This window comes from Engystomops pustulosus, chromosome 10 (genome assembly GCF_040894005.1).
Source record: "Engystomops pustulosus chromosome 10, aEngPut4.maternal, whole genome shotgun sequence".
Classification (NCBI taxonomy): domain Eukaryota; kingdom Metazoa; phylum Chordata; class Amphibia; order Anura; family Leptodactylidae; genus Engystomops; species Engystomops pustulosus.
Genome location: NC_092420.1, coordinates 43,812,158 through 43,837,506, shown reverse-complemented (window position 1 = coordinate 43,837,506; position 25,349 = coordinate 43,812,158). Strand labels below are relative to the sequence as shown.

General features: G+C 41.1%; 1 protein-coding gene across 4 annotated transcripts in view; it reads right to left on the bottom strand.

Moving 5' to 3' along the window:
• Positions 1 to 24,101, bottom strand: part of OLFML2B (olfactomedin like 2B) — a 308,866-nt gene extending 284,765 nt beyond the window's left edge. For all 4 annotated transcript variants that reach the window (XM_072126737.1, XM_072126739.1, XM_072126738.1 and 1 more), the window contains exon 1: positions 23,426 to 24,101. In XM_072126737.1, the coding sequence (XP_071982838.1) occupies positions 23,426 to 23,611 (186 nt within the window). In that variant the 5' untranslated portion in view covers positions 23,612 to 24,101. The remainder of the gene's footprint in view (positions 1 to 23,425) is intronic.
• Positions 24,102 to 25,349: the final 1,248 nt, after the last annotated feature.

The following is a 25,349-nucleotide window of genomic DNA, read 5'->3' as shown; positions in this document are numbered from 1 at the left end:
GAAGAAGTTTTGCAGGTATGGTGCTTGTTCAGGTGGTTGAAGATGAGCCTCAGTATTGAATGAACTCCAATTTTTGGACTGTACAGTTTCAATTACCAGCTGAAGTTGTGGATCGGAATCCACTGCTTGCTTGACTTCCTCAATAGTCATAGCTCTTGGCACAGAATGTTCAACAACAAAGTTTACATGCTCCTCAGCTGGTGTGTCATCTTTGGCAGAGTATGGTGAGGGATGTCTTAAAAAATAATCTGCAGGATTTCCAAATCCTGCCTCGTACCTAAGGGAAAAATTATAGCTTTGTTTCCAGAGTACCCAGCGTTCAATTCTTGGGGGAGGTTTTGAGGAATGCTTATTGAAGATTGGTATAAGTGGTTTATGATCACTTACTACTGTGAATTGACGACAAAAAAGGTAAAGACAAAAATGTAAGCATCCCCACAGAACCGCCAGAGCTTCTCTTTCAGTTTGTGAATAACGCTGTTCTGTCTCTGACAAGGTCTTGCTTGCATATGAGATTGTAAAAATGCTACCATTATCAGACACCTGAGTTAGGATTGCACCAAGGCCTACTGGGCTGGCATCCACGATAAGTTCTGTAGATTTCAGAGGGTCAAAATAGGCCGTAACCTGGTCAGTTGTCAGGCTGGACTTCAGTGTGTGAAAAGCTGTCTGATGTGAAATAGTCCATGACCAAGGAATATCTTTCTTTGTTAGTTGCAGAGTTCAGAAATAGTGGCCAGGTCAGGTATCAAACATCCACAGTATGTGACCAGTCCAAGAAAACTGCAAACTTCACAAACATTTAGCATCAACTTTTTGAGGGCCTGCTGATACACCATTTTTAGAAAAAATATAGCCAAACTCAATGACTTCTGGTTGAATTCACATTTAGATGGATTTAGTGTTAGCTTGCAGGTTTCCAGTCTTTGAAACACTTGCTCTAAACGCTGTCATGTTCCTCCTGGGTGGCGCCAAATACTAAGATGTCATCACTAACATTGAGGACTCTGGGTATTCCTGAAAGAACTTGGCTGATAATGTTTTGGAATGATTCAGCAGCTGATGAAATTCCAAAGTTTAACCACTTCGCAGCCCCAGTCTGGATGTAATTCAAGCTGATGGTAACCTGATTTGAGATCCATTTTAGAAAATACTTTTGCAACCTTAGAATTTCATCAATGGTAGGTGTGATGTGCCTCTCTCTCTGAATAGCCCAATTGGCATGTTTAGGCATAACAACAATTGGTGACACCCAGGGTGTTGGGCCTTCCACTCTTTCAATAACATCTGCATCTTCTAAGTCTTGATTTTCTTGCTCCACCAGTTTGCGGACATGAAATGGGATGCGCCTATGCGGTTGCACTATTGGTTGTATTGACTGATCAATGTGTAATTTTATTTGAAAGTCTTTGAGCTTGCCAAGTCCCTTAACCCCTTAAGGACGGAGGGTTTTCCGGCTCATTTCTCGCTCTCCAACTTCAAAAATCCATAACTTTTCCATTTTTCCGTGTACAGACCTGTGTGAGGGCTTATTTTGTGCGTAACAAATTTTACTTTCCCGTAATGTTATTTATTTTAACATGCCGTGTACTGCGAAGCTGAAAAAAAATTCCAAATGTGGAAAAATTGAAAAAAAACCGCACGTGCGTCACGTTCTTGTGGGCTCAGTTTTTACGACTTTCACTCTTCGCTCCAAATAATACGCCTACTTTATTCTTTGGTTCGGTGCGATCGCGGTGATACCAAATTTATATAGGTTTTATTGTGTTTTAATACATTTTCAAAAATTAAACGAATGTGTACAAAAAAGAAAAAAAATTTTTTGCCATCTTCTGACGCTAATAACTTTTTCATACTTTGGCGCACAGAGATGTGTGAGGGGTCATTTTTTGCGAAATGAGGCGACGTTTTCATTGCTACCATTTTGAGGTCTGTGCGACATTTTGATCATTTTTTATTTAATTTTTTATGTTATGTAAAAAGGTGTAAAAGTCGCATTTCGGACATTTGGGCGCCATTTTCCGCCTCGGAGGTCGCCGCCGCCCGTAACCGTTTTTATATATTGATAGATCGGGCATTTTGGGACGCGGTGATACCTAATATGTTTGTGATTTTTACTGTTTATTATGTTTTATATCCGTTCTAGGGAAAGGGGGGTGATTTGAACTTTTAATATTTTATTAATTTTTTTTATTTTTTAAACTTTTTTTTTTATTTTTTTTTTCACTATCTTTTAGACCATCTAGGGTACATTAACCCTAGATGGTCAGATCGCTGCTACCATATACTGCAATACTTCTGTATTGCAATATATGGCATTTTTGCAGCACATTCATTACAATGAGCCACTGGCTCATTGTAACGAATCTGCAGCTGCCAGATAGCCTCGTGTCAAAAGAAGACACGAGGCTACCATGGCAACCGATCGCCGCCCCCCGATGACGTTCGGGGGCGTGGCGATCGGAAAAAAGATGGCGGCGCGCCGCCGTCTTTTAAACGCCGCCGGCGACTTTGCCGGCGGCGTTGAAGGGGTTAATAGCCGCGATCGGTGCAAGCACCGACCGCGGTTATTAGCGGTGGGGGTTTTGTGCAATATGCAAAAACCCCCACCTCTGTATGAAGAGGACTCAGCCCGTGAGCCCTCTTCATACATCCCTTATACCTCTGCGCCGTAGAGCTACGGCGCAGAGCGTTAAGGGGTTAAAGAGATAGGGATATTTATTTATAACTTGTGAAACAGGTGAATTGTTGACATTGTTGACCAGCTTTACTAAACCTATAGTTATTGCACTACTGCAGCTGAGAAGCGTGTCTGTGGTGCAGTCCACTACATAGAACGTGTCTCTGATGGACTTCCCATCAATTCTGACAGAAATTTAGGCAGTAGCTGAACCATAAGGAAATATTTTCAGAGTGGCACTTTGCAGAGCAGGTTTGTTCTTAAGACAACCATAGACAGCTTGACCAATGACATTAACAGATGCCCCTCTATCCACAAGCATTTTCACAGGACTGACATTTAAGAAGACCTGTTTGGTATTAGTAACTGCATTGCACAGTGTGAGAGCTAGTGGGATCTCTCTGCACCTGTTTCCTTAGTTTAGAAGAGATGCATCCCTGTATGATCTGCATTTGAATCTAATTGTCAAGGTCTGCAAATTCACAGTATGTAGGAAGATGTCTAGCTTGACATGAAATTCAGCAATGCTTTCTGATGGGGACTGTTTGCACTGTCTAAACTTGAAAACCTCAAAAGCTGGATTTGTATAGGGAGAGAAGTGCTTGCTTATTGCTGCTTTACATGGCTCATAGTCAGTGTTATCTCCTGTGTGAGGCAGAGTTGTGTAAATATCATAGACCTGCTCTCCAGCATAATACAGCAGTATTATGTTCATAGCTTGCAAAAATATCTCAAAGTGTTTTAGCCACTTATTCCAGCATGCTCCTAAGTTTGCCCGGGACTGGTGCACATCAAAGGAAGGGAATGCAGGTAGATAGGCCATGGTGGATGCTAATATCATAGTCTAGGTGGCTCTTCTGTTTTACTGCTCTGTCTGTAGCAACTGCCCTAAACCAGACTGCTCCTCCTTAGTACATCACTGTTGCTGGGCAGAACATGCAAAACACATTGACAGTAAACATATTAGCAGAACACATATAACAACATCACAAATGTCCCCTGACAACCTGATTCAGGTGCATCCCCTAACTTACCCTAAGGGTGCTACCACACAGGGCGTTCTTAAACTGCTTTTAAATGGGCTTCAGTCCATTTTAAAAATGCATGTGCAACATCCCCCACCGGGGCCTAGCCTTTTTCATGGGGCCTGGAGGCAGCTGGGGCCCAGAATACCAAAGTGGCTGGTGGTTGCGGGCTAGGCATGCTGATATCACGGTGCTTGGTATGGAGACCGGAGGGCTGTCCTACAGCCTGGAAGGTCTCCAGCAGGAGGTGTTTGCAAGAAAATGTAGAGGGAGAGGCTGATGTACTTGAATCTCCCTAGGGCAACCCCTTTAATGTCCGTAGTATGAGTCCCTGGGTAATGGATGGGGCGCCCTTGGTATTACAGCCGTATTTAGGGAACAGACGGAGGCAACATTGTGCAGAAATAACTCACAGTTCTTTATTCGAACAACTGCAGGCAACGAGCCAAACGATCTGGTTACAGATGTCGGATTGTTGGAGATTCTGGATTACTGGAGTGCTCATGGAGAGTGATCCTCAGGAGTAGATTCACCAGCCTGGTAGTAGGTGCCGGCTGGGAGGTAGCTGTGTCCAGGTATGGAAGCTGCAGCTTTGTCCTGGGTGTTCTGTGTGTAGCACGGAAGGTGTGCGTCATACTGTCTCTCTGTTCACTGATAGTCTGTGCTCTATATTGGGTGCTGAGGCCTAAGAGGTGTGTGGTAAGAGCATGTGCTCTAAGGTCTCGCTTGTAAGAGACCTGGCTGGCAAGAGCCCTTGCCCCTTCCTGTCCAGGGGTTTTGTTATACTTTGGTCAGGTGGTGGCTCACTCTCCAATCACACTCCAGTTTACAGATTGGAATACAATTAGATGACAGTAAATCTTTGCTGTACAGGCAGAGTCTACCGCTGCTAATTACCTTAAAATGACTGTAATACCCTAAAAGTGAGTTAATCAGACTCCTCTAGAGGGATCCTACAGGTAGAGGGCTTTATTCGCAAGCACTCCATATTTGCAAGCATGCGTTTTCGGTCCGTTTAAAAATGGTCCAAGAATAGTCCAATACATATTTACTTACCGGGTCCGGAGGAGTTCTTGAAAGTACATTGACTGCGATTCAATAAGATTGTGTACCTAATTTCCTGAATGTGTGGCTTCCCCGATCAGGTCCGTCGGAGTTCACCTTCGTCTTCCCGGTGCATGTCTTGAGACACAATTTTAAAGTAAAATCCAGCGCTCAGTCTGAATCCACGCCCCCCCATTTCTGTTGCATGAAAGTCATTGCCAAAATACGATCGCTTGCAACAAAATCCCCAATGTGTTCAATGGCAGGATAAACTTTCTAAACATCAGGTTATATAACCTAGCACCCAATGACAGAGTCATCCAAGACTGACTAAGTGGCTTCTCTAATTATGCCATCAATGGAATTGGAAGCTCACTTTGATCTCTTCTATTTATTTCAAGTTCATTACACCATCAATAAAACATTAAAGAAAATATAGCATCAAAATCAAGCATGATAACTTACTCCTATATCCAGGTACTGGGATTATGCTAATCTTCCTATATTTGTTATCCATGTCCTTCTTCCTTCTAAAAGCAAAATTTAAAATTATGCTAATGAGCCCAAAGGGCTCTTGGGACGTGGCTAGAGTCCATCAGTGCTACAGTGCTGCAGCCTGTTACAGAACACACCTCACCCAAACCCCTGCTTTCTCATGTGCAATCTAGAAGTAGCTAGAAGTCCTTGAGGAGTAGGGCCCTGCTCTGCTCATTGTAACAGCCTGTGCAGCTACAGCACTGAGGGCCTCTTTTAACAACCCACTGTCTTTCGGTTGCTGTGTAATTATAGAGTGTTTCTTAGATTTGTTTTGTACAGGCAGTCCCCTACTTAAGAACAGCTGACTTACAGACGACCCCTAGTTACAAACGGACCTCTGAATGTTGCCAATTTACTGTGCTTAAGCCTTAAGCTACAATAAACAACTATAACAGTTATCACATGTGTCTGCAATGAAGCTTTATTGTAAATCCTGGTTCTTATGACAATCCAACATTTTTAAAATCCAATTGTCACAGAGACCAAAAAAATTTGTCTGGGGTTTCAATGATAAAGTATACTGTTCTGACTTACATACAAATTCAACTTAAGAACAAACCTACAGATCCTATCTTGTACGTAACCCCGGGACTGCCTGTACTATGCAAGGAAAATAATAACAGATCTAAACACCAAGGCTGATAAGAACAGGGAAGGGATCACCAAGATTTATAGAACATATGAGAATATGTCACAATGGCAACCCTCAAAAATGCATTGTACGGCTCTAGAACATTAAAAACAAGGGGGAACAGACATCACCTCTTACTTCAGAAAGTTTGATGGTGGATATTAAAAAGAGAAGTTTAAGCATTATAAGGTCTAAATGACAAAATAGAAATGTACTAGTTAATTACTACTACTTACTACTGTAAAGAAGTATCCCAATGTGTCACCATATACCGTATTTTTCGGCCTATAAGACGCACTGGAGTATAAGGCGCACCTCTAATAAATGCCTGCTAAGACATCTAGGTTCATATATAAGGCGCACTGGAGTATAAGGCCCAGGATCAAATGCAGTACCTAAAAATGGCCAGCAGGTGGCAGACCTGTGCACAGTTCAAGCCAGCTACACTTCCCGGGAAACTTGTCTTCAGCGTGTCAGAGAGCTCCGATCTCAGAGGTATTGCTGCTGGGGGTTAATGCAGGGTGATGCAGCAGGGGTTAAGCGGTCTCCCTTTGCCCCTTCTCCTTCCCTCCTCAGCCAGGGTGTTATTCCTGTGGGGTTCCCTGTGGCTCCTTCTCTTTCCCCTGTTACAGGGCTGTCAGGTATGGGGGATTGTTTACTGATGATGATGATGATTGCCTCGTGGTCGGCACTATGGCAGCTCCGGTCTCTCCGTACTAAGGGAGGGCAGGATGGGCACAATGTTAGTTGTGGTGCCAGGGCACTTCAGGAGCTAGGGACCCTGTATACTGTGTGGGAAGGTGCAGGAAAGTTCTGGGGATGGAGCTATTAAACACTGGTAAATGTACAGTACATCTTGTCTGTAGTACATTTCTGTATAAGTTCATATATAAGGCACACTGGCCTATAAGGCGTACCTTTGATTTCTGAGAAAATTAAAGAATTTTTGGTGCGCCTTATAGGCCAAAAAATACGGTACATAAGAAAGTAGAGGATAAGTACTGTTCTAAGTAACAGTAGATTGTTTGCTTGTAATTTAGATTTTTAAAAATATACATTGTATACTATTGAAAGTAAGCCAAACCCAAGCCATTTCTAAAAAACAGCCAGCTTTATGCAGTAAAGTGGATCTGTAAGCACTATAGCAACAATGCACATACCAAACTTTTAAGCCCAGGACACATTCTGTGTTTGCAAAAATAGAAATAATTGGGGCTACTCAACAAACACTTCCCACCTGCAGATGATTTCTGAAAGCTGTGCTGTTGGGTAGTTTAGAGTACAGGCAGTCCCCGGGTTACATACAAGATAGGGTCTGGAGGTTTGTTCTTAAGTTGAATTTGTATGTAAGTCGAAACTGTAAATTTTATAATGGAAGTTCTAGAAAAAAAATTTTCTTTTGCCCCAGTGACAATTGGAGTTTCAAAATTTTTGGTGTAATTGGACCAAGAATTATCAATAAAGCTTCATTACAGACATCTTACAGCTGATCAATGCAGTCTGGGACTATAATAAAACATCCAGAGAGCTTCACCAGAGGTCACAGTGGGCAGAGGGGTCCGTCTGTAACTATGGGTTGTCTGTAAGTCGGGTGTCCTTAAGTAGGGGACTGCCTGTATCACTAAACAAGCAAAAATAGAAAATTCCAAAAAGTATCCAAAGCACCAGCGTTCTGCACATCCTATTGGAGCTATATGCAATATGAGAAAAGATATGTCTAAAATACTTTACAAATCATAAAAAACATAAACAAAACCAGTATATGTAGCTACATACAGATGATAAATGAATTGCCCAATCAATAAAAAGGAATATGCGGTCTAAGATATTACTTATGAGATCTTATTCCGTTGTAGGTAACTGTTCACATTCCAACCATCAAAAATTCATAGCGTTTTTTAAAAGTCACATAGCATTTCTTTTAAAATAAAATGAACAACGTTCTCCACTTATTGCACTGATGCAGTGTTTTCAAGTAATTTGCAGTCTAGATAATGTATTCACACTTGTAGTGTAGCGTTCCTGTAAGCAGTGTCAACACTTTTTTTTGACTTTTTGAAAAAATGTTGTAGTGTGCAATCTGCACTTATAACAGGTGAATTGCAACCTCAGGTTGTAAAAAATGTCCTGTGTAGTTCCCCAATAGAGTTTAGCGCTGTGGTAGGAACAGAATGATATTCACACAAGACTCTGTTGTTGAGATATGGTGCAATATGTTGTTGTATGTAGTTAGTGCATCAAACACCACAAGATCAGTAATACATTCTCATATCTTATGCCAGCAACATATTTCTTTTAGTTGCAACAATGAAAAACGAAGATGAAATGTGGTAACGTTACTCACGGCCCCTACTAAGCACTTTGTGTAAACGTTTATTTCCTTTGGCATTGTATCTGCTTGACTGTGCATGCGTGGAAGCCAATTAAATGGTTACGAAGCTCCGTTTCTTATAACATGCGGTTTCTGCTGAGAGTAATTCCAACTCAACAGCTCTTCCGGTTTGTTTTGGAGATTACGCTGTGTTCCTCTTTTAAAAGAGATTTCCTTTTCTATGAAACACAGGTGCCGTGCATGGGGAATAAAATGAATGAAAGTAGATTCAATGGAGACGTGCACTTGCTGCCAAACGCGTTTCGGAGGTTCTCCCTCCTTCCTCAATGGCCATTGAGGAAGGAGGGAGATCCTCCGAAACGCGTTTGGCAGCAAGTGCACGCCTCCTCCCTCTCTGCCTTTCATTATTTGTGAGATTGAGATACTCTTTACTTTTATGTATCTTGGATTCCTCCTTCTATGTGGAGAATTTCTCCACGTGTTATCACTCATTGCTGCTACACTTTGCGCTTTGTTCATTGCCATTGCTGCTAGACACTGCTGCTATTTGTGCATTTGTTTTTGTGCTATTGTTAGTACTGCTGTTGTTTGGGGATCCTTATATACTTTTGTAATTTTTGAGGTGGCTTTTTTCTTCCCTTTATCGAGTCATTGCATCATTGTCTATATTTATTTAGGCAGTTTGGAGGGGAGTATCACTGTAACCCTGTTTTGAACACTCAGGAGCGCAGAGTACAATGTAACATATTGTTTATTTACAGAAGTGCTAAGTGCCTCTGTCCTTAACCCCTTAACGCTCTGCGCCATAGCTCTACGGCGCAGAGGTATAGGGAATGTATGAAGAGGGCTCACGGGCTGAGTCCTCTTCATACAGAGGTGGTGGTTGTTGCATATTGCAGCAAACCCCCACTGCTAATAACCGGCTATTAACCCTTTTGTTGCCGCAAAGTCGCCGGCGGCGATCGGTTGCCATGGTAGCCTCGGGTCTTCGTTTGACTCGAGGCTATCTGGCATCTGCAGATTCGCTACAATGAGCCAGTGGCTCATTGTAATGAATGAGCTGCAGAAATACAATATATTGCAATACAGAAGTATTGCAGTATATGGTAGGAGCGATCTGACCATCTAGGGTTAATGTACCCTAGATCAGTGATTTTCAACCTGTGTGCCGCGGCACACTAGTGTGCCGCGACACATGGTTGAGTGTGCCGCGGGGAAAGTTCCCCGAACTATGGTGCCCCTGTGTATCGCTGCCGCCGCGCCCCCGTGTTTCTGCCCCCATACTTACCTACAAGCCCCGCGTCGGCGATCCGCCCATCTTCTGTAGCTCCTGCACCGTGCGGCCCATGTCACGTGACTGACGCGACCTGACGTCAGGTTGCGTAAGTCACTTGACCAGAGGCGCGCGGTGCAGGAGCTACAGAAGGTGGGCGGATCGCTATTAGGAGTGAAGGTACGCGGAAGAAGACATCAAGGGTAAGTATATAAGGTTATTATTTGTGTAGGGAAGGCAGCTAGGGTCTTTTTTTTAATTAGTAAAGGGAGGCTGGGGCTTTTTAATTAGTAAAGGGGGGCCTCTAGGGCCTTTTAATTAGTAAAGGGAGGCCTCTAGGGCTTTTTAATTAGTAAAGGGAGGCCTCTAGGGCCTTTTAATTAGTAAAGGCAGGCCTCTAGGGCCTTTTAATTAGTAAAGGGAGGCCTCTAGGGCTTTTTATTAGTTAAGGGAGGCCTCTAGGGCCTTTTAATTAGTAAAGGAGGGCCTCTAGGGCCTTTTAATTAGTAAAGGGGGGCCTCTAGGGCCTTTTAATTAGTAAAGGGAGGCCGCTAGGGGCTCTTAATTAGTAAAGGGAGGCCGCTAGGGTCTTTTAATTAGTAAAGGGAGGCCGCTAGGGTCTTTTAATTAGTAAAGGGAGGCCGCTAGGGGCTCTTAATTAGTAAAGGGAGGCCGCTAGAGGCTCTTAATTCGTAAAGGGAGGCCGCTAGGGTCTTTTAATTAGTAAAGGGAGGCCGTTAGGGGCACTTAATTAGTAAAGGGAGGCCTCTAGGGGCTCTTAATTAGTAAAGGGAGGCCGCTAGAGGCTTTTATTAGTAAAGGGAGGCCGCTAGGGGTTTTTTATTAGTAAAGGGAGGCCTTTTATGACTGTTTTAGTGTTATTTTGTTTAGTGCTATTTGGTTGGCCCCAGGATTTTCTAAGTATAAAAAGTGTGCCACGGCTCAAAAAAGGTTGAAAATCACTGCCCTAGATGATCTAAGAAATAGTGGGGAAAAAAGAAAAAAAAAAGTTTAAAAAATAAAAAAAAATTATAAAATACTAAAAATTCAAATCACCCCCCCTTTCGCTAGAACTGATATAAAACATAATAAACAGTAAAAATCACAGACACATTAGGTATCACCGTGTCCCAAAATACGGCCTGCGGTGACCTCCGAGACGGGAAATGGCGCCCAAATGTCCAAAATGCGACTTTTACACCTTTTTACATCACATAAAAAATGGAATAAAAAATGATCAAAATGTCGCACAGACCTAAAAATGGCAGCAATGTAAAGGTCGGCTCATTTTGCAAAAAATGACACCTCACACAGCTCCGTGCGCCAAAGTATGAATAATTTATGAGCTTCAGAAGATGGCAAAACTTTTTTTTTCTTTTTTGTACATATTCATTTAATTTTTGAAAATGTATTAAAACACAATAAAACCTATATAAATTTGGTATCACCGCGATCGCACCGAACCAAAGAATAAAGCTGAGGTGTTATTTTGAGTGCACAGTCAAAGTCGTAAAAACTGAGCCCACAAGAATTTTTCCACATTTGGAATTTTTTTTCAGCTTCGCAGTACATGTTAAAATAAATAACATTACAGGAAAGTAAAATTTGTTAAGCACAAAATAAGCCCTCACACAGGTCTGTACACGTAAAAATGAAAAAGTTATGGATCTTTGAAGGTGGAGAGCTAGAAATGAGCGAAAAAACCCTGCGTCCTTAAAGGGTTAAAGTTCTGTTAAGACAATGTAACATATTGGTTACATTTTTTTGTGGTTTTATTCATTGTATGTTGTGTATATTCAACAAAGATTTGTCAATTTATTTTCTGGTCACTATTGCATCCTTTTCTTGAGTTTATACATTCACAGGCTGTTATAATGAGCAGAACTAAGCTAATCCAACCCCTACTCTGTCTCTCAGCTTGTGAAGTTACAGCACTGAGGGGATCTGGAAACACCCAAATGAGCCCTTCAGGTTTATAAGAATAATTATAAAAGTTAATTTTAGACAGAAGTAGGGCATATTTAACAAATACGACAGGATTACCACGGTCTGTTTCCATGGTTTATCATGTTTTATGTTGACACTAGATTTCCTTGAAAGTAAATCTACCATCAAAATGAAGCATGATAAACCTGGGCATTTACTTATAGATACAGACACCCTAAATGTGGTAATATTTGTTATCCATGGCCTCCTTCCTTCTGGTGAATCTGGTGCAGCATTATATTTGTGGTGTCAATCCCTGCATTGCCAGAAAAACCTGAAACATTTATGAATACCAGAAAAACTTTACTGTAGGAGGTAGTGGTTTAGGTTCTTGGAGAACCGGTCTGACTTTTCTGTCAGCTATAAGCTTTAGAGTAGAGAGGAGCTGCATCTTACTAGGAAGAGTACTCTTTTTTTTTGGGGGGGGGGGGGGGTTAGAGGTTGGAATATTGTTTAAACTAAACAAAACGTTGTCTAAAGCTAAACTTGTACAAAGCAAGACATTTTTGATTCTGTTCCACAGGACTGGCGCATAGCAAATATGGTGTCAGTTTTCGAAAAAGGATGCTGTCCTGGAGTATCTCACTGTATATAACCTTATAACAACACAGTGTCAGCATGGATTTATGGATATTTTTCTTGACAAGCAACCATTGCTTTCCATCTGTATGTGGTGTGTATTGCCAGGATTTGGTCACCAAGGATGACCTAAGTTTACCATGCCCTCCAATTTCCCAGTATCCTCAACCATTTTGTATATATATGTTCACATTAACTGACTGTTTTATTATGCCTAATGAAGGCCCTTGTTCATGGCTGTAATGTGTAGCAACCCAAAAATAGTCTACAAGCTTTTCTAATACATTTTTAACTCTTGATTTATCCTCATCTGAGACACTATATATTTAGAATGTTGAGGTGCTAGGACCCAGTTTTGAGGATAATTAGGTTCTGTGTGTAAGTAGGGTGGCAAGGGGCACAGGAAGGAAAGACTAGACAGTGAACACTAAACTGAGCGCCTCAAAGTTGTAACCTTCCTACTTGCCTTTCATATCCTAAGTCTATATGGGAGACAGTCAGGGCCGGATTAAAGGAGGGGCCCCCACCAGTTTCAGTTTTAAGGGGCCCCCACCAGTTTCTGACAGTAAGTGACTTAGCTCTACTCTGTCTCTCTGTGTGCAATGCGCAGTGGCCCGTGGCCACCCGCAACGCACATAGGGGTCTAGGATGACAGCTGTGTCAGTGAGACACAGCTGCCTTCGCTGGGGAAGATCGCCATTTTCTACAGGGGACTGGCAGCTAAAGTCTACAGGGGGCTTGTGGTTGTATACTAGAGGGGGCTGGTGGCTTTATACTACAGGGGACTGGTGGCTTTATACTACAGGGGGCTGGCAGGTTATATACTACAGGGTTCTGGCATGCTATATACTACAGGGGGCTGGCAGGCTATATACTACAGGGGGGCTGGCTGGCTATATACTACAGGGGGGCTGGCAGGTTGTATACTACAGGGGGGCTGACAGGCTGTATACTACATGGGGCTGGCTATATAGTACAGGGGGCTGGCAGGCTATATACCTCCAAAAACATTGTTGGAAGGGCCCCCACCAGTTTGCGCCCAGGGTCCCCCACCACCCTTAATCCAGCCCTGGAGACAGTCGCTCCCTAAGCCACAGTGCAAGCCCTGTAGCCTCTGAGTAGTAATATTCTCCCGAGGCTACAGGAGCTGCAGGGGAAAGCAGTCTGACTAGTGCACACTTTCTCATCACGATCTATGTCCTACAGATCAGAATGAGAGTGGGGAGGAATGCAGGGCATCGGGACAAATGTCCCGTTGACCTGGGGAGATCAGGGGCTCTGGCCAAAAGACCTTGCGATGCCCCTGCTGCAGGGTGGACGTGACGAAGATGCTGTTTTAAAAAAAAAGTATTCCTTACAATATAAACTTTGGTAATCTATGTGGTCTTAGAAGGACAGCAGAGATCTAGAAAACTTTGAGGAATTGATACAGCATTTTACTATTGAAAAGTTCTTGCAATCACCATTACAGTGATCTTTTACTAATTTAGCACAATAAACATGATTTTTTTTTAGAAATTTCTTTCTGCATAGTTATTCCTTTTTGCTTTTATAATGCCGCATTAAATAGATTACCATGGAATCTTTTGTAGGAATTGTTGCTGGACACAGAACGACACAGCTGAGCACCAGCTTCTTTAGGGTTTGATGTGCTAGAAATCATCTTCTGAAGCATTGCAGTAGGAAAGCAACACTACTACTGTATGTGTATTCTTAAAATAAACAAAAAAAGCCCTCCAATGGTATTAGTTAGGCCTGTCTCCTTCCACACTGAAACAGATGGAAGAAGATTGCACATAGCTGTAAAGGTTGACACAAACTTAAGTAATCTAACTTAGAACAGATGCAAGAGTGATAAAAACAGTCACGAGAAATTCCTTCATAAACCATTTTAAGCACAACAGTACATTAGTAGTAACATTGACAGGATCTCTACTCTTCCGTAAGAAAAAGTCATTTTTAAGAGTTACTTTTACTCAAAGTGGTTGCCTTTAAGACTTTTCTGACAATATATTGTACAAGCATTGTACATGTGAACCTTGTTGTGGACTGTAATCAAAATGGAATTCTGCCTAAAGTGTTTTGCAATTTTAAAATCTGTAGCATCCTCACTCTAAATTTATAGCATCTTTATAGATATCAGGCACTTCTCAGCTCTTATGATGTGTAGGAACAACTTGGCACTCGGAGCCCGAAGTGAACTAGGGTAAAGATTAAGGAGATATATTTCAGGGTCCAACGGGACTTGGACATTGAACACATCCCCAATGAGGGAACTGACCTCCTGCCAGAAATGTATCAAAGCTGGGCAGCCCCAAAAAATATGGAATAAAGGGACACCTAATCCTCCGCACCTCCAGAATAGGTTGGGGACTAAGGGGTAAAATTTGTGTAGAAGTTTAACCAGTTTAACAAGATTTTTTTTATCTGGTTCTCCTTATACAGGATACATATGGAGGATTTAAGGGCTGGGAATAGGTGCTGCCTCTGATCCCACTAAGGAGACAATAAAGTGCTTAATTTGGGTATAAGTGTAGTCCATTTCCGTCACGGATATCTTTCCATTAAGGCATCTAGGGGGAGCAGCTTACGCTTAAGGAGGTACAGTAAGACTCTGACTTGGAACACACCTGTCTTCACCCATGGCCTGTAGCTAGGGGTGAGGGTGAACAAGATTGCGGTAAGGAGAGAGTGCATGGGGACTAATTAAAACCGTATCCTACATGTATGCTATATGTCTAGTAATGGTATTGAGGGGTGCCCTAACGGAGGGCTCCATATAAGGGTAGCTGGGTGCGTTGGGGCGTACCAGAGCTTTTCAAGCTCCGTCCATCTATTATATGCAGACAGCATAGCCCATGAGGCAAGATTACGGAGATGGATCGCAAAGTAGTATAACGTAATGTCCGGTAGAGCCAACCCCCCGTTACTAACTCCTGTCATAAGAACTGACTTTGATATCGTGTGGCTCTTGCCCCCCCACACAAATCCCAGGCACATCGATTGGAGCCTGCCTTACGCTGATATTGGGATCGGAATCGGAAGAGTCTCGAATAGGTATAACAGCTTAGGTAGAATGGGCATCTTAACTGCCGCTACGCGCTCCAACAATGAGAGATTGTCATTTTGTTAGGAGACTCTGAATCTCCTTAATCATAGGTGGGAAGTTAGCTGTATAAAGGGTTTTATAAGCCTGAGTTATCTGGACTCCCAAGTATTTTATAGATTCTGACTTCCACGTATATTTAAACAAGCTCTTGAGGGCGGCCAAGGGGATGTTAATGGGTAGGGATTCGGTCTTGTGTTATAACCCACAAATAAGCTGTATTTGTCCAATATATCGTGGAGGTTTAGGAGGCTTATTCTGGGGTTGGTAACCAAAAAAGTACACTCTGGAATAGATGCCCAGTTGTCCATGAGGGAATAATAGCCCCCACCCTGCAAGACTGGGATCAGGTATGGTGTCCATTTGTGGTAGGGCCCCAGATCCTGAGCCAACACAAAAGGAGGCATACATACCCAACTGAGGGGTAACGTGTTGGATGCCCACATCAGAGGATGTTACTGGAAGCACATTCCAGATCCTTCCACTCCAGACTGGTAAAATAGGATCAGTGAAAGGGAAAATTTTATTTTTTTAACTACAAAGGACCACTGCCCCTTAGTTTCCCGGACAGTTATCCATCTAAAAGGGAAAAGAAAATAAGTCTGTCACTTATCTCTCTATCACTTCGGCTTGGACCTTGAGGAGGCCGAGGATGAGGATGGCCTGGTTGACCCGGGCAATCTTCGTAGCTGCTTCTGGGGAACACTCTGCTGCCATGTAGGCGATAGAGGAGGTATCGCAGAGGGGGGACTCCATTTCGGGATAAGTGGCAGATACAAGGAGCTGCAAAAGTCCTGAAGAGGAGCAAAGAGCCACCGATCTACTCTCTTTGCACGCTGTCAGGCATGAGGCAAAAAGCTTATATAATGGTCCAGCCATTCTTCATAAGGGAATAGAACAAAATATAATATCATAAATAGAGGTTCTGCTGCTTGACCCAGTCATCCACCATCATTCTATATTCAAAGGTAAATGGGACTGCAGAGAAGCCTGAAGCTTGTTGTCTGGTGTTTGCTAGATGGGAGATGGGAAGATGGGAAGAAGACACAGGATGGGTAAGTAAAAAGAGTTAAAAAACTTAATGCAGTTAACAAGTGTGATAGGCTTTCCTAAACGAATGGGTTTTAAGAGCATGTTTAAAATTTTGGAGGTTGGGTGTAAATCTGATGGCAGAGCATTCTTTAGAATAGGTGAAGCTCTAGAGAAGTCTTGAAGATGTGAGTGGGAGATTCGAATTAAGGTAGAGATTAATCTAAGATCACTGGGGGATCGATTAGCACGGGTTGGACGATAAGAGATGAGAGAAGAGAGATAGGAAGGTGCAGCATTATGCAGGGATTTGTGAATGAGTGTTATGATTTTAAACTGTATTCGATAGGAGGCTGGCAGCCACTGCAGTGACTGGAACGAACTGAAGGTACCTGTGTAGTGTTTGGTCTGAAAGACAAGCCTGACTGCTGCATTAAGAATAGATTGTAGAGGAGAGAGTTTAGTGAGTGGAAGACCGATTAGTAGATTCCAGTACAGTACAGTACAGTAGTTAAAGTACAATTTTTGGGTTTGCTAGAGAGGATATCAGATTAGTAAAATATACCTGTTTGGCAAGGTGAAGGGCAGAGTAAGTTTTGAGCATAAATTTGAAGTGAAGTTGGCAGAAGTGTTCGGCACGAATTTGCAACTTTTTCATGCCTTTTATGTCAGAAAGCTGGTGTAAAAGGCATGATAAATTTCCTGCATTGAGGGTGCAGTCACACCTTGCCTCTAACGCATGTATTTAAAAACACATTGCAACAACTGAAGAGAGATTTGCCTAATTAAACGAAAACGCAAATATACCTCTCCTGCAGGTGCAATGGGGATCATTTACTAAGGGTCCCGTGGACCGCACTTTCGTCAGATATTCAGACGTTTTTGGACTTGGGCCGCTGTGACAGGAATTTAGAAAGGGATTTTGGCGCATGCGATCGGATTTTGGCGCAGCAGCACCAGCTTTCACGCAACACAAATCAGAGTGTGGGCCGTCGGACGATCCGATTGATTTGGACAAACTGCGGGATTTAACTTAAAAATTGTGTCGCAAGACATGCACTTACATACACCGGGAGGAAGGTGGTGAACTTCGGCAGACCTGATCGGGGAAGCTACACATTCAGAAAATCGGCACACGATCTTATTGAATCGCGGCACAGTGCATTGTCGTCGTGCACTTTCGGGAACTCCTGTGGACGAGTAAGACCGGGTAAGACTCGATGTGTGAGTGCTATCAGCACTGTAGTATGGCAGCATATGATAGGATCGATCAAACAAACAGGTTAAAGTACCCGAGGGAGTCTAAAAAATAGTAAAATAGTAAAAATTTAAATTAAAAAAAGTTTTAAAAAAAATTATAATAAAAAAACATACAAATTCAAATCACATCCCTTTCCCTAGAACTGAAATAATATAAACACATTAGGTAACAACGCGTCCGAAAAATGCCCGATCTATCAAAATATAATTCACTGCGTTTAACCCCGTAATGGAAGTCGAAAATGGCACTTTTTTGCCATTTAAAAAAAATATAAAAAATTCTATAAAAAGTGATCAAAAGGTCGTAGAGTCCTTAAAATAATAACATTGTAAACGTCATCAAAAGCCACAAAAAAACAACACCTCCCAAAGTTTTGTACACCAAAGTATAAAAAAGTTATTAGCGCCAGAAGATGGCAAAATTCCCCAAAATTTTTTTGTACAGGTGATTTTAATTTTTGTAAATGTATGAAAACATTATAAATCCTATACAAATTTGGTATTCCTGTAATCGTACCGACCCAAAGAATAAATCTGTAAAATCCAAGCCCACAAGAATACTGTGCAAATGCGTTTTTTCACCAATTTTACAGCATTTTTTATTTTTTTACCGCTTCCCAGTACATGGCATGGAATATTAAATACCACCATTTTGAAGTTTAATTGGTTAAGTAGAAAATAAGCCAGAACACAGCTCTGTACATGGAAAAATAAAAACCTCGGCGGGAAGGGGTTAATGAGGATAATTGGAAAATGCACAAAAATGGTCAAAACTGATTCATTTTCAAAAAACGCATACGGTTTTTAACGGACTGCTTAAAAACAGCCCAGAAACTTCCTAAAAACAGGTTCAAAACGCCATGTGTGCCGCCGGCCTAAGTGTTCTGGTGAAGCAAGTTTAAAGAGAACCCATCATGCAAAATAAGCCCCTAAACTAAATATATTTTCATAAACCGCCATTAGAGAGTATTGCCTCTATCTCTTCATTGTCCCTCTACATGCATGTAAACCTAAGCAATGTGGTCCTAAAGCTGTATGGGCCTGTGAAATGTCCAATGAGTCATTAGCATATTCATACTGTCCAGCTTATTCATGAGTAGGAGGTAGAGCCACACCCCCAGTGATTGAGTGACAGCTGCTCCATGTGCTTGCTGGTGGCCACGCCTCCTGCAGCCTGTGTGTGCATGTGTGTGTGTATGTGAAAGATACAATAGCTCCAGGATGCAGCCATGTTATAGCAGAACACATCAGGTACTTGTGTAGCTGATGTCTGTGTCTCACATGTTATAGCAGAACATGTCAGGTACTTGTGTAGCTGATGTCTTTCTCTCACATGTGTATAGCAGAACATGTCAGGTACTTGTGTAGCTGATGTCTGTATCTCTATGTATTAGGAGGATTCAGCATGTCAGCAGATGCAGCACACACACTAGCAATGCTTTACTATACATTACACACAGAAATGAGCAGGGGGAGGAGAGGGGAGGGGTAACAGGGATGACATCACTGCCTCTGACCATGTGACCAGCATCATTTACATAATAAAGAAAAGATGATTTTATAATGATTAATGTATGAAGTGACTAGATTAAGGCTGTGATGGATCCCTGTGAGCTGCTCCAACAGGTAGTAGTGACAAGACTAGTGACACAGACCTGATGACAGGTGTCTTTTAAGGGTATTACTCCTTCTCCTTAACATTTGACCAGCACTAACACTGTTCTGCAAACATTAAACATTACAGTTAAAAGTTACTATGTTTAAACTGCTGCAGTAAAAGTGGTTGACCTAGGATTGAAAAGCAATCAATCATACTTGTACACAGGTTTTATGTCACACTTTTAGCTCATATCCACTGAAGTATAAGAGACAAAGCTGCCTTATCCCCTACCAAACACACACATCGCCACAGCCTACAGTGTAAACCTTCAAAGTGCCAGGAAATTGTAATGACATACCTTGGCACCACTGGATACTCTGTTTACTTGTAGAGGACCATACAACTTTACCTGCTTGCACATTAAACATAGTGTATTTTAATTGTCAGTGCTAACTACATACACAGGTTATTATAATGTATTCAGGATTATGATTAAGGCGGTGAAGCCATAGCATTCTCCGCAGAATGCCGGGTATGTTACACTGGTGGCAGAATGCTTTACTGCTTAACTGCTATAATTACACGCTGCCAACACCTGGTAAATTATCCATACTTTACAGTTCATTTGGGAATGAACATCACAAATGTAGTTACATCTGGTAGTACAATTATGCACACTGGAATCAAATCCACTATTTATCAGTCGTATTATATTCTGGAAAGTCAATTGCAAATAAATAAAAACATTAAATAGTGATGCTAAGAAAACAAGAAAATTTACATGGATATTTTTATATTCCCATTGCAGTTTATTTAATGACAGCTGAACTCATCCATAAGGTTCTATTTATAATTGGATATAAGAAACTAAAGTTTTTAGTTTTTTTTTCATCTGACAAAGCAATAGTATCTCACTACGATCTGCCAGCACTTTAAGATTACTAGAAGTCTGTTACCCAGGACCTTATCTAATAGTAAGAATTAAGGTTTTGCATATCCTATTCAAAGTAATAGGTAAATGCTCCATAACCATACACTACAGCAACAACTTTTAAGAGAGTTCTAACCCATTCTTCTCAACAGACAAGGCTAAAAAATAGAGGTGCTACAGAGCTGGTTTACGGCCGTGACTCCATGAAAGTGTTTTCCTGCAGGGCTGGAGCATTGGTTGTGCAGTAAACTTTAGGATGATCTCATTCACTTGAATAGAGCTGTACAACAGATCCTTGTAGAGAAGGTGGCTGGAAGCACTGATGTTCTTGCGGCTGTGTTGCTTAAAAGAGATTTTACTGGCTAAACAAACTGTTAGCCTATCCATGGGGCCATAAGAAATTACATACATTCTGACACCCTGTTGAGGGCATCCTTTGATTTCTACTTTCTAGATGGACTGCAAGATAAAATGTATTTCATACATACTACAGGAATGCAAACATACTATAGGAATGTGATTGCATTAATATAATTTTCTCTATCATTTTCTTACCTTTACTTTTAATGCATAAAAGGATATGTTGTATGGTACTGTATGTATTGTATCTACTAGCGGTATCTAATCATACTTTATGGGAACTGTCCTTCATCTCAGTCCCATGACTTCACATTAAATCTTGCTAAACCAATCAATTTAGCTGACATTCTGAAATTACTGTATTTAAAGGGGTATTCCAGGAATATGAACATCTGATATGAACCCATGATGCTATAAATAAATGAATATAACAAAACTCAATGGGGCACATTTACTAAGGGTCTGCGGACCGCATTTAGGTCACCAATTTCCGTTTTGCCACGCATTTAACAGGGGTTTTTGTCGCACGCGATTGGATTGTGTTGCAATCTTGCAGGCTTTCACGCGACACAAATCGGGGAGCGGGCCGTCGGACGATCTCACGGATTTGGACAAAACACGGGATTTAACTTTAAAATTGTGTTGCATATAATGCACTTACATACAGCGGGACGAAGATGGTTAACTCTGGCGGACCTTATCGGGGAAGAGACAGATGCAGGATATGGGGTACACGCTGTAAGTGAATCGCGGCAGCTGTGCGTTCTCGGCGGGCATCGCACTGGGACAGGTAAGTAAATGTGCCCCAATGTCATTAGTTACAAAATGGTGCTTAAATAGTTTGGTTTTATGATTCACAATATTTTATGGCCTCTCTAAAGTAGGTGAAGCTATAACCAAGATGGCTGCCACTGGAAACTACAATTTCCTTGATCCTTTAGTTCTCAGTAACTCCTCCTCTGTCTTATTTTCTGCCCCCAGTGATGATGTAACAGACTGTCCTGCTATGTTACCATAGTAATGATGTGTAACTGTTATCATGGCACATTACCAAAACATTGGGCATACTGGATGCACTGCAACCAACCGACTACAGCCAAACATAGTGGAAATCACGTGACCTGCCCAGGCAGGTGCAGGACATGTGATGTGTCCACACGGAGAAAATTAACGGACTGATTAAAGGGCCAGTAGCATTTTAATTCTTCATTACAGTGTATGTCCATAGCATTTTTCATCTAAGGGGAGAAAAAATTTAAATAACTACTAATAACATATTAGCTTATATTTTACTGAGTTATGCTGATTCCTGGAATCCCCCTTTAAGTAACAGAAGTCAGCACTCTTCATTTCATTCAGTAATCTCCACAGCTAGTGATAACATATTCTGCCTTAAAGGAAACCTACCACTTCTGATGGTAGGTATTAGATGTAAACACCGGGCACCAGCTCAGGGTGAGCTGGTGCCGGAGCTTACCTTAGCTAGTGTTTTAAACCGTTATATCGCGGTTTAAACACATTTTGATTTACAGCCCCGAGGTAGCTTCGGCCGGCCGTGCGCACGTGACGCCTCCGGCACTTCCTATGGAGGCGCGCGCGCAGCGCCGAAGCTACCTCGGGCTGTAAACCACGATATAGCGATTTAAAACACTAGCTAAGGTAAGCTCCGGCACCAGCTCACCCTAATCTAATACCTACCATCAGAAGATGTTTAATTTACAAGAGTATGTAATTATGGAAGCCCATTGTCTCCACCTGGTGGTTAACGTCACCTCTGCTCATAAATAGACATGCTCCCTTCTGTGGGAACTTCAGTACTGTATTATTATACATTGATTTTATTTTACACTCTGGCACTGTTGACTCCTTAACCACAACATTCCTTAGTAGAGCAGTAATGCTAATACTTTCCCGGATTCTCTTTTCTAGCACCTAAGATTATTCTCAGGTTTTCTTAAAATAAAAGCTAGAACCTACATTTCTAAATTCTAATAAGAGGATCAGGGTGCAGACTTTTTTTTCAGTGGATCAAAAAGATCAACTACAACCTCTTGAATCAGCTGATCGGTGGGAGGGCTTATAGTTGATTCCTTTACCAATCTCATACAGATGACCTTTAAAGTCATAAATTATTGAAGGTTCCGAATCCACTTTAATATAATACCAATTAAATTGCTATTCCCATACACCTTTAATTTTCTATGTCATTTTTAAACCTTTCTACAATATTGGAGGTTATTTAAAAAAATGTACTTGTGTGATGATAATTTCCCATAAACGTAGTCATGTAAGCCCTTAGAAACAAGATAATAGTCCTTGGATACAGCCACCTCTGAATTCTGGCAGCAGTGGCCATGCGTTATTGAGACCTGTCCGACTACCTGGATTTAGTATTTATTACCACAGCATAGCTGTGAGACATGCAGTAACTAAACAACGTGTTACTTTGCACAAACACTCCAGAAGCAGTGGTTGAATCCAGCGGTAGCTGTCCTGAGTTTTTAAGGGACAGTATGGCAGCATTTATGGGGAATTATATTAACATAGGTACATTTTATTGAAATGATATGCAATTGAAGAAATGTATGTATATGGTTAATTAATTCAATTAAATGTGAATGTCCATTTGGTAATACCTAATGCAATAGATAATATCTATTGTAATTTGTCATTTTTTCTAACATACGTTAAAGGTGTTGAAGCTCTGTTTTGCTTACATTATCCCTAACTAAATACATTTGAATAAACCTAGAACATCAATCTATGTGTATGCAACCTCTAAATGGATCACTGCAGTTCCCTAAAACTGCCCCAATACATTAGATAGAGCCTTCTACTTTTGGTTCTGTTAACTGTATAGGCTATAGTGGTCAGAGACAGCTGAAGCAGAATATCAATGCAGGATCGATGCATTAGTTTGAAAGATGTATGACATCAGGAAACCCCTTTAAAAATGTGGATTTATATTGCATGCATGGTTAGCTACATACTTTGACTAATATTGCACATGTTTTTCTTTAATCTTAGGAACACTATACAAGGATGGTGGTACCTGAGACAAAATGTTCTCTTGGTTCTCAGACTCATCTTCCAGTGTCTTCTCTTCTGAACTTGAATGTGATTCTGTTGGTTGAACAGGAGGAGGACTAAGATTCTTGCTTCTTTCTCCAAAGGTAATTGAAACCATGCAAAGATGAATGAAATATAGTAGTAGTAGCACAATCCTTTGTGTATCCATGGGAATAGCTAGAGATGGATGTCACCATAAAACTACAAAATATTCTGTTTCTAAACTGTTGTTATCTGAACATCACTAAGTAATAGCAAAAATAGCTTTTTATATTTTCCCACATCTAAAGATGTGAATTTGCTCAGTAAGTCATAGCAAAGCATCTAATGACTTGCAAGATGTAAGTCAGTGCCCGACCAGCTCTTCACATTGAAATGTAGGTTGTCTTCATGTTTAATACTGAAGGATTGCCATCCTGTTGAGTTTCCTGCTTTCTCTGTCCTGCAAAGTGATGAAAGGAGCAGCCAGACAGGAGATGCAGGGGCTTCTTTCTTTAGCTTCACACGGAGTCTTCTCAAGTTACAGCACAAGAAAAGGCTAAAGGTGCTGAAGAACTGAGGATAAGATCTGGGTGCTTAAAGCTCTGAGCAGCTGGGAGAATTGGCTGCTGCAGTTCACCCGTCTTGTCTCCCTAGAAGGAAAGGAGTGGGGGAGGAGTTTTCAGTGTCCATTTTAGTTTTAAGGAATTATAGCTACTAACTACTTTTCCAGTAGAGAAACTGATACAGGAATTTATGACAGAGCAATAGTTTCATTGCCAGAAACCATTTGAAAATCGAGTGTGTTTCTCTCTGTAGTAAATGTTTAAGTGCAAACCATGCCAACACAAACACTACAGCCACTGATGACAAACTGCAGACACAGCACTTCCTTACCTTAGAAGGTTGATATTTTCAAAAGACAATCAAGTATTAAAAGGTTAAAGCAATGCTACAAAGATTATTATGTTAAGAGAAATCAATTGAAAAAATGTCAAATTGAATAACTTTTATACCCTATTTGATTACCTTGCAAATGAAAACTACAAAGCAGGTGATATGTACTAAAACCTTAATATTTTTTTATTTTTAACCCCTTAACGCTGAAGCCACTTTTCACCTTCCTGACATAGCCCATTTTTTCAAATCTGCCCAGTGTCACTATAGGTGGTTATAACTTCGGAAAGCTTTAACATATCCAAGTGATTTTAAAATTGTTTTCTTGTGACACATTGTACTTCATGTTAGTTGAAAAATTTTGGTGGTATGTTTTTCATTTATTTATGAGAAAATCAGATATTTGGTGAAAATTTGGAAAAATTCTTGATTTTTTGCAAAAATACTTAATAACTAACATTCATCGAATGTCTTCTTTATGTGGACATGGTTTTTTATGCATAGTCTTATTTTTGTAGGATGTTATGGGGCTTTGAACGTTAGGTGCAATTTTTCACATTTTCATAAAAAACGCAAAATCCTGCTATTGAGGGACCTGCTCAGGTTTCAAGTCACTTTGAGAGACCTAAATAAAAGTAAAACCCCATAAATTACCCCATTATATAAGCTATACCCCTAAACGTACGTAAAACAACTTTTATGAAGTTTGTTAACCCTTTAATTGTTTTACAGGGGTTAAAACAAAATCGGATGCAATTTTGAAAGGGAAATTTTTTGGGCTAAATTAATGTGTTTTTCAAAAAATGTACAAATTTTCGGTGGATAAAATACCAAAACGCTCCACAAAATTTGATACCCTATCCCTCCCGCATATAACAATACCCCATATGTGGTGGTAACCTGCTGTATGGACACACGCCAGGGCATCGAAGGGAAGCTGCGCCATTCAGAGCAGAATATGCATTGTCACTTTTTATTGGCTATACAATCTTTTTTTTTTGGGCAATTTGGACATATGAGGGCTTATTTTA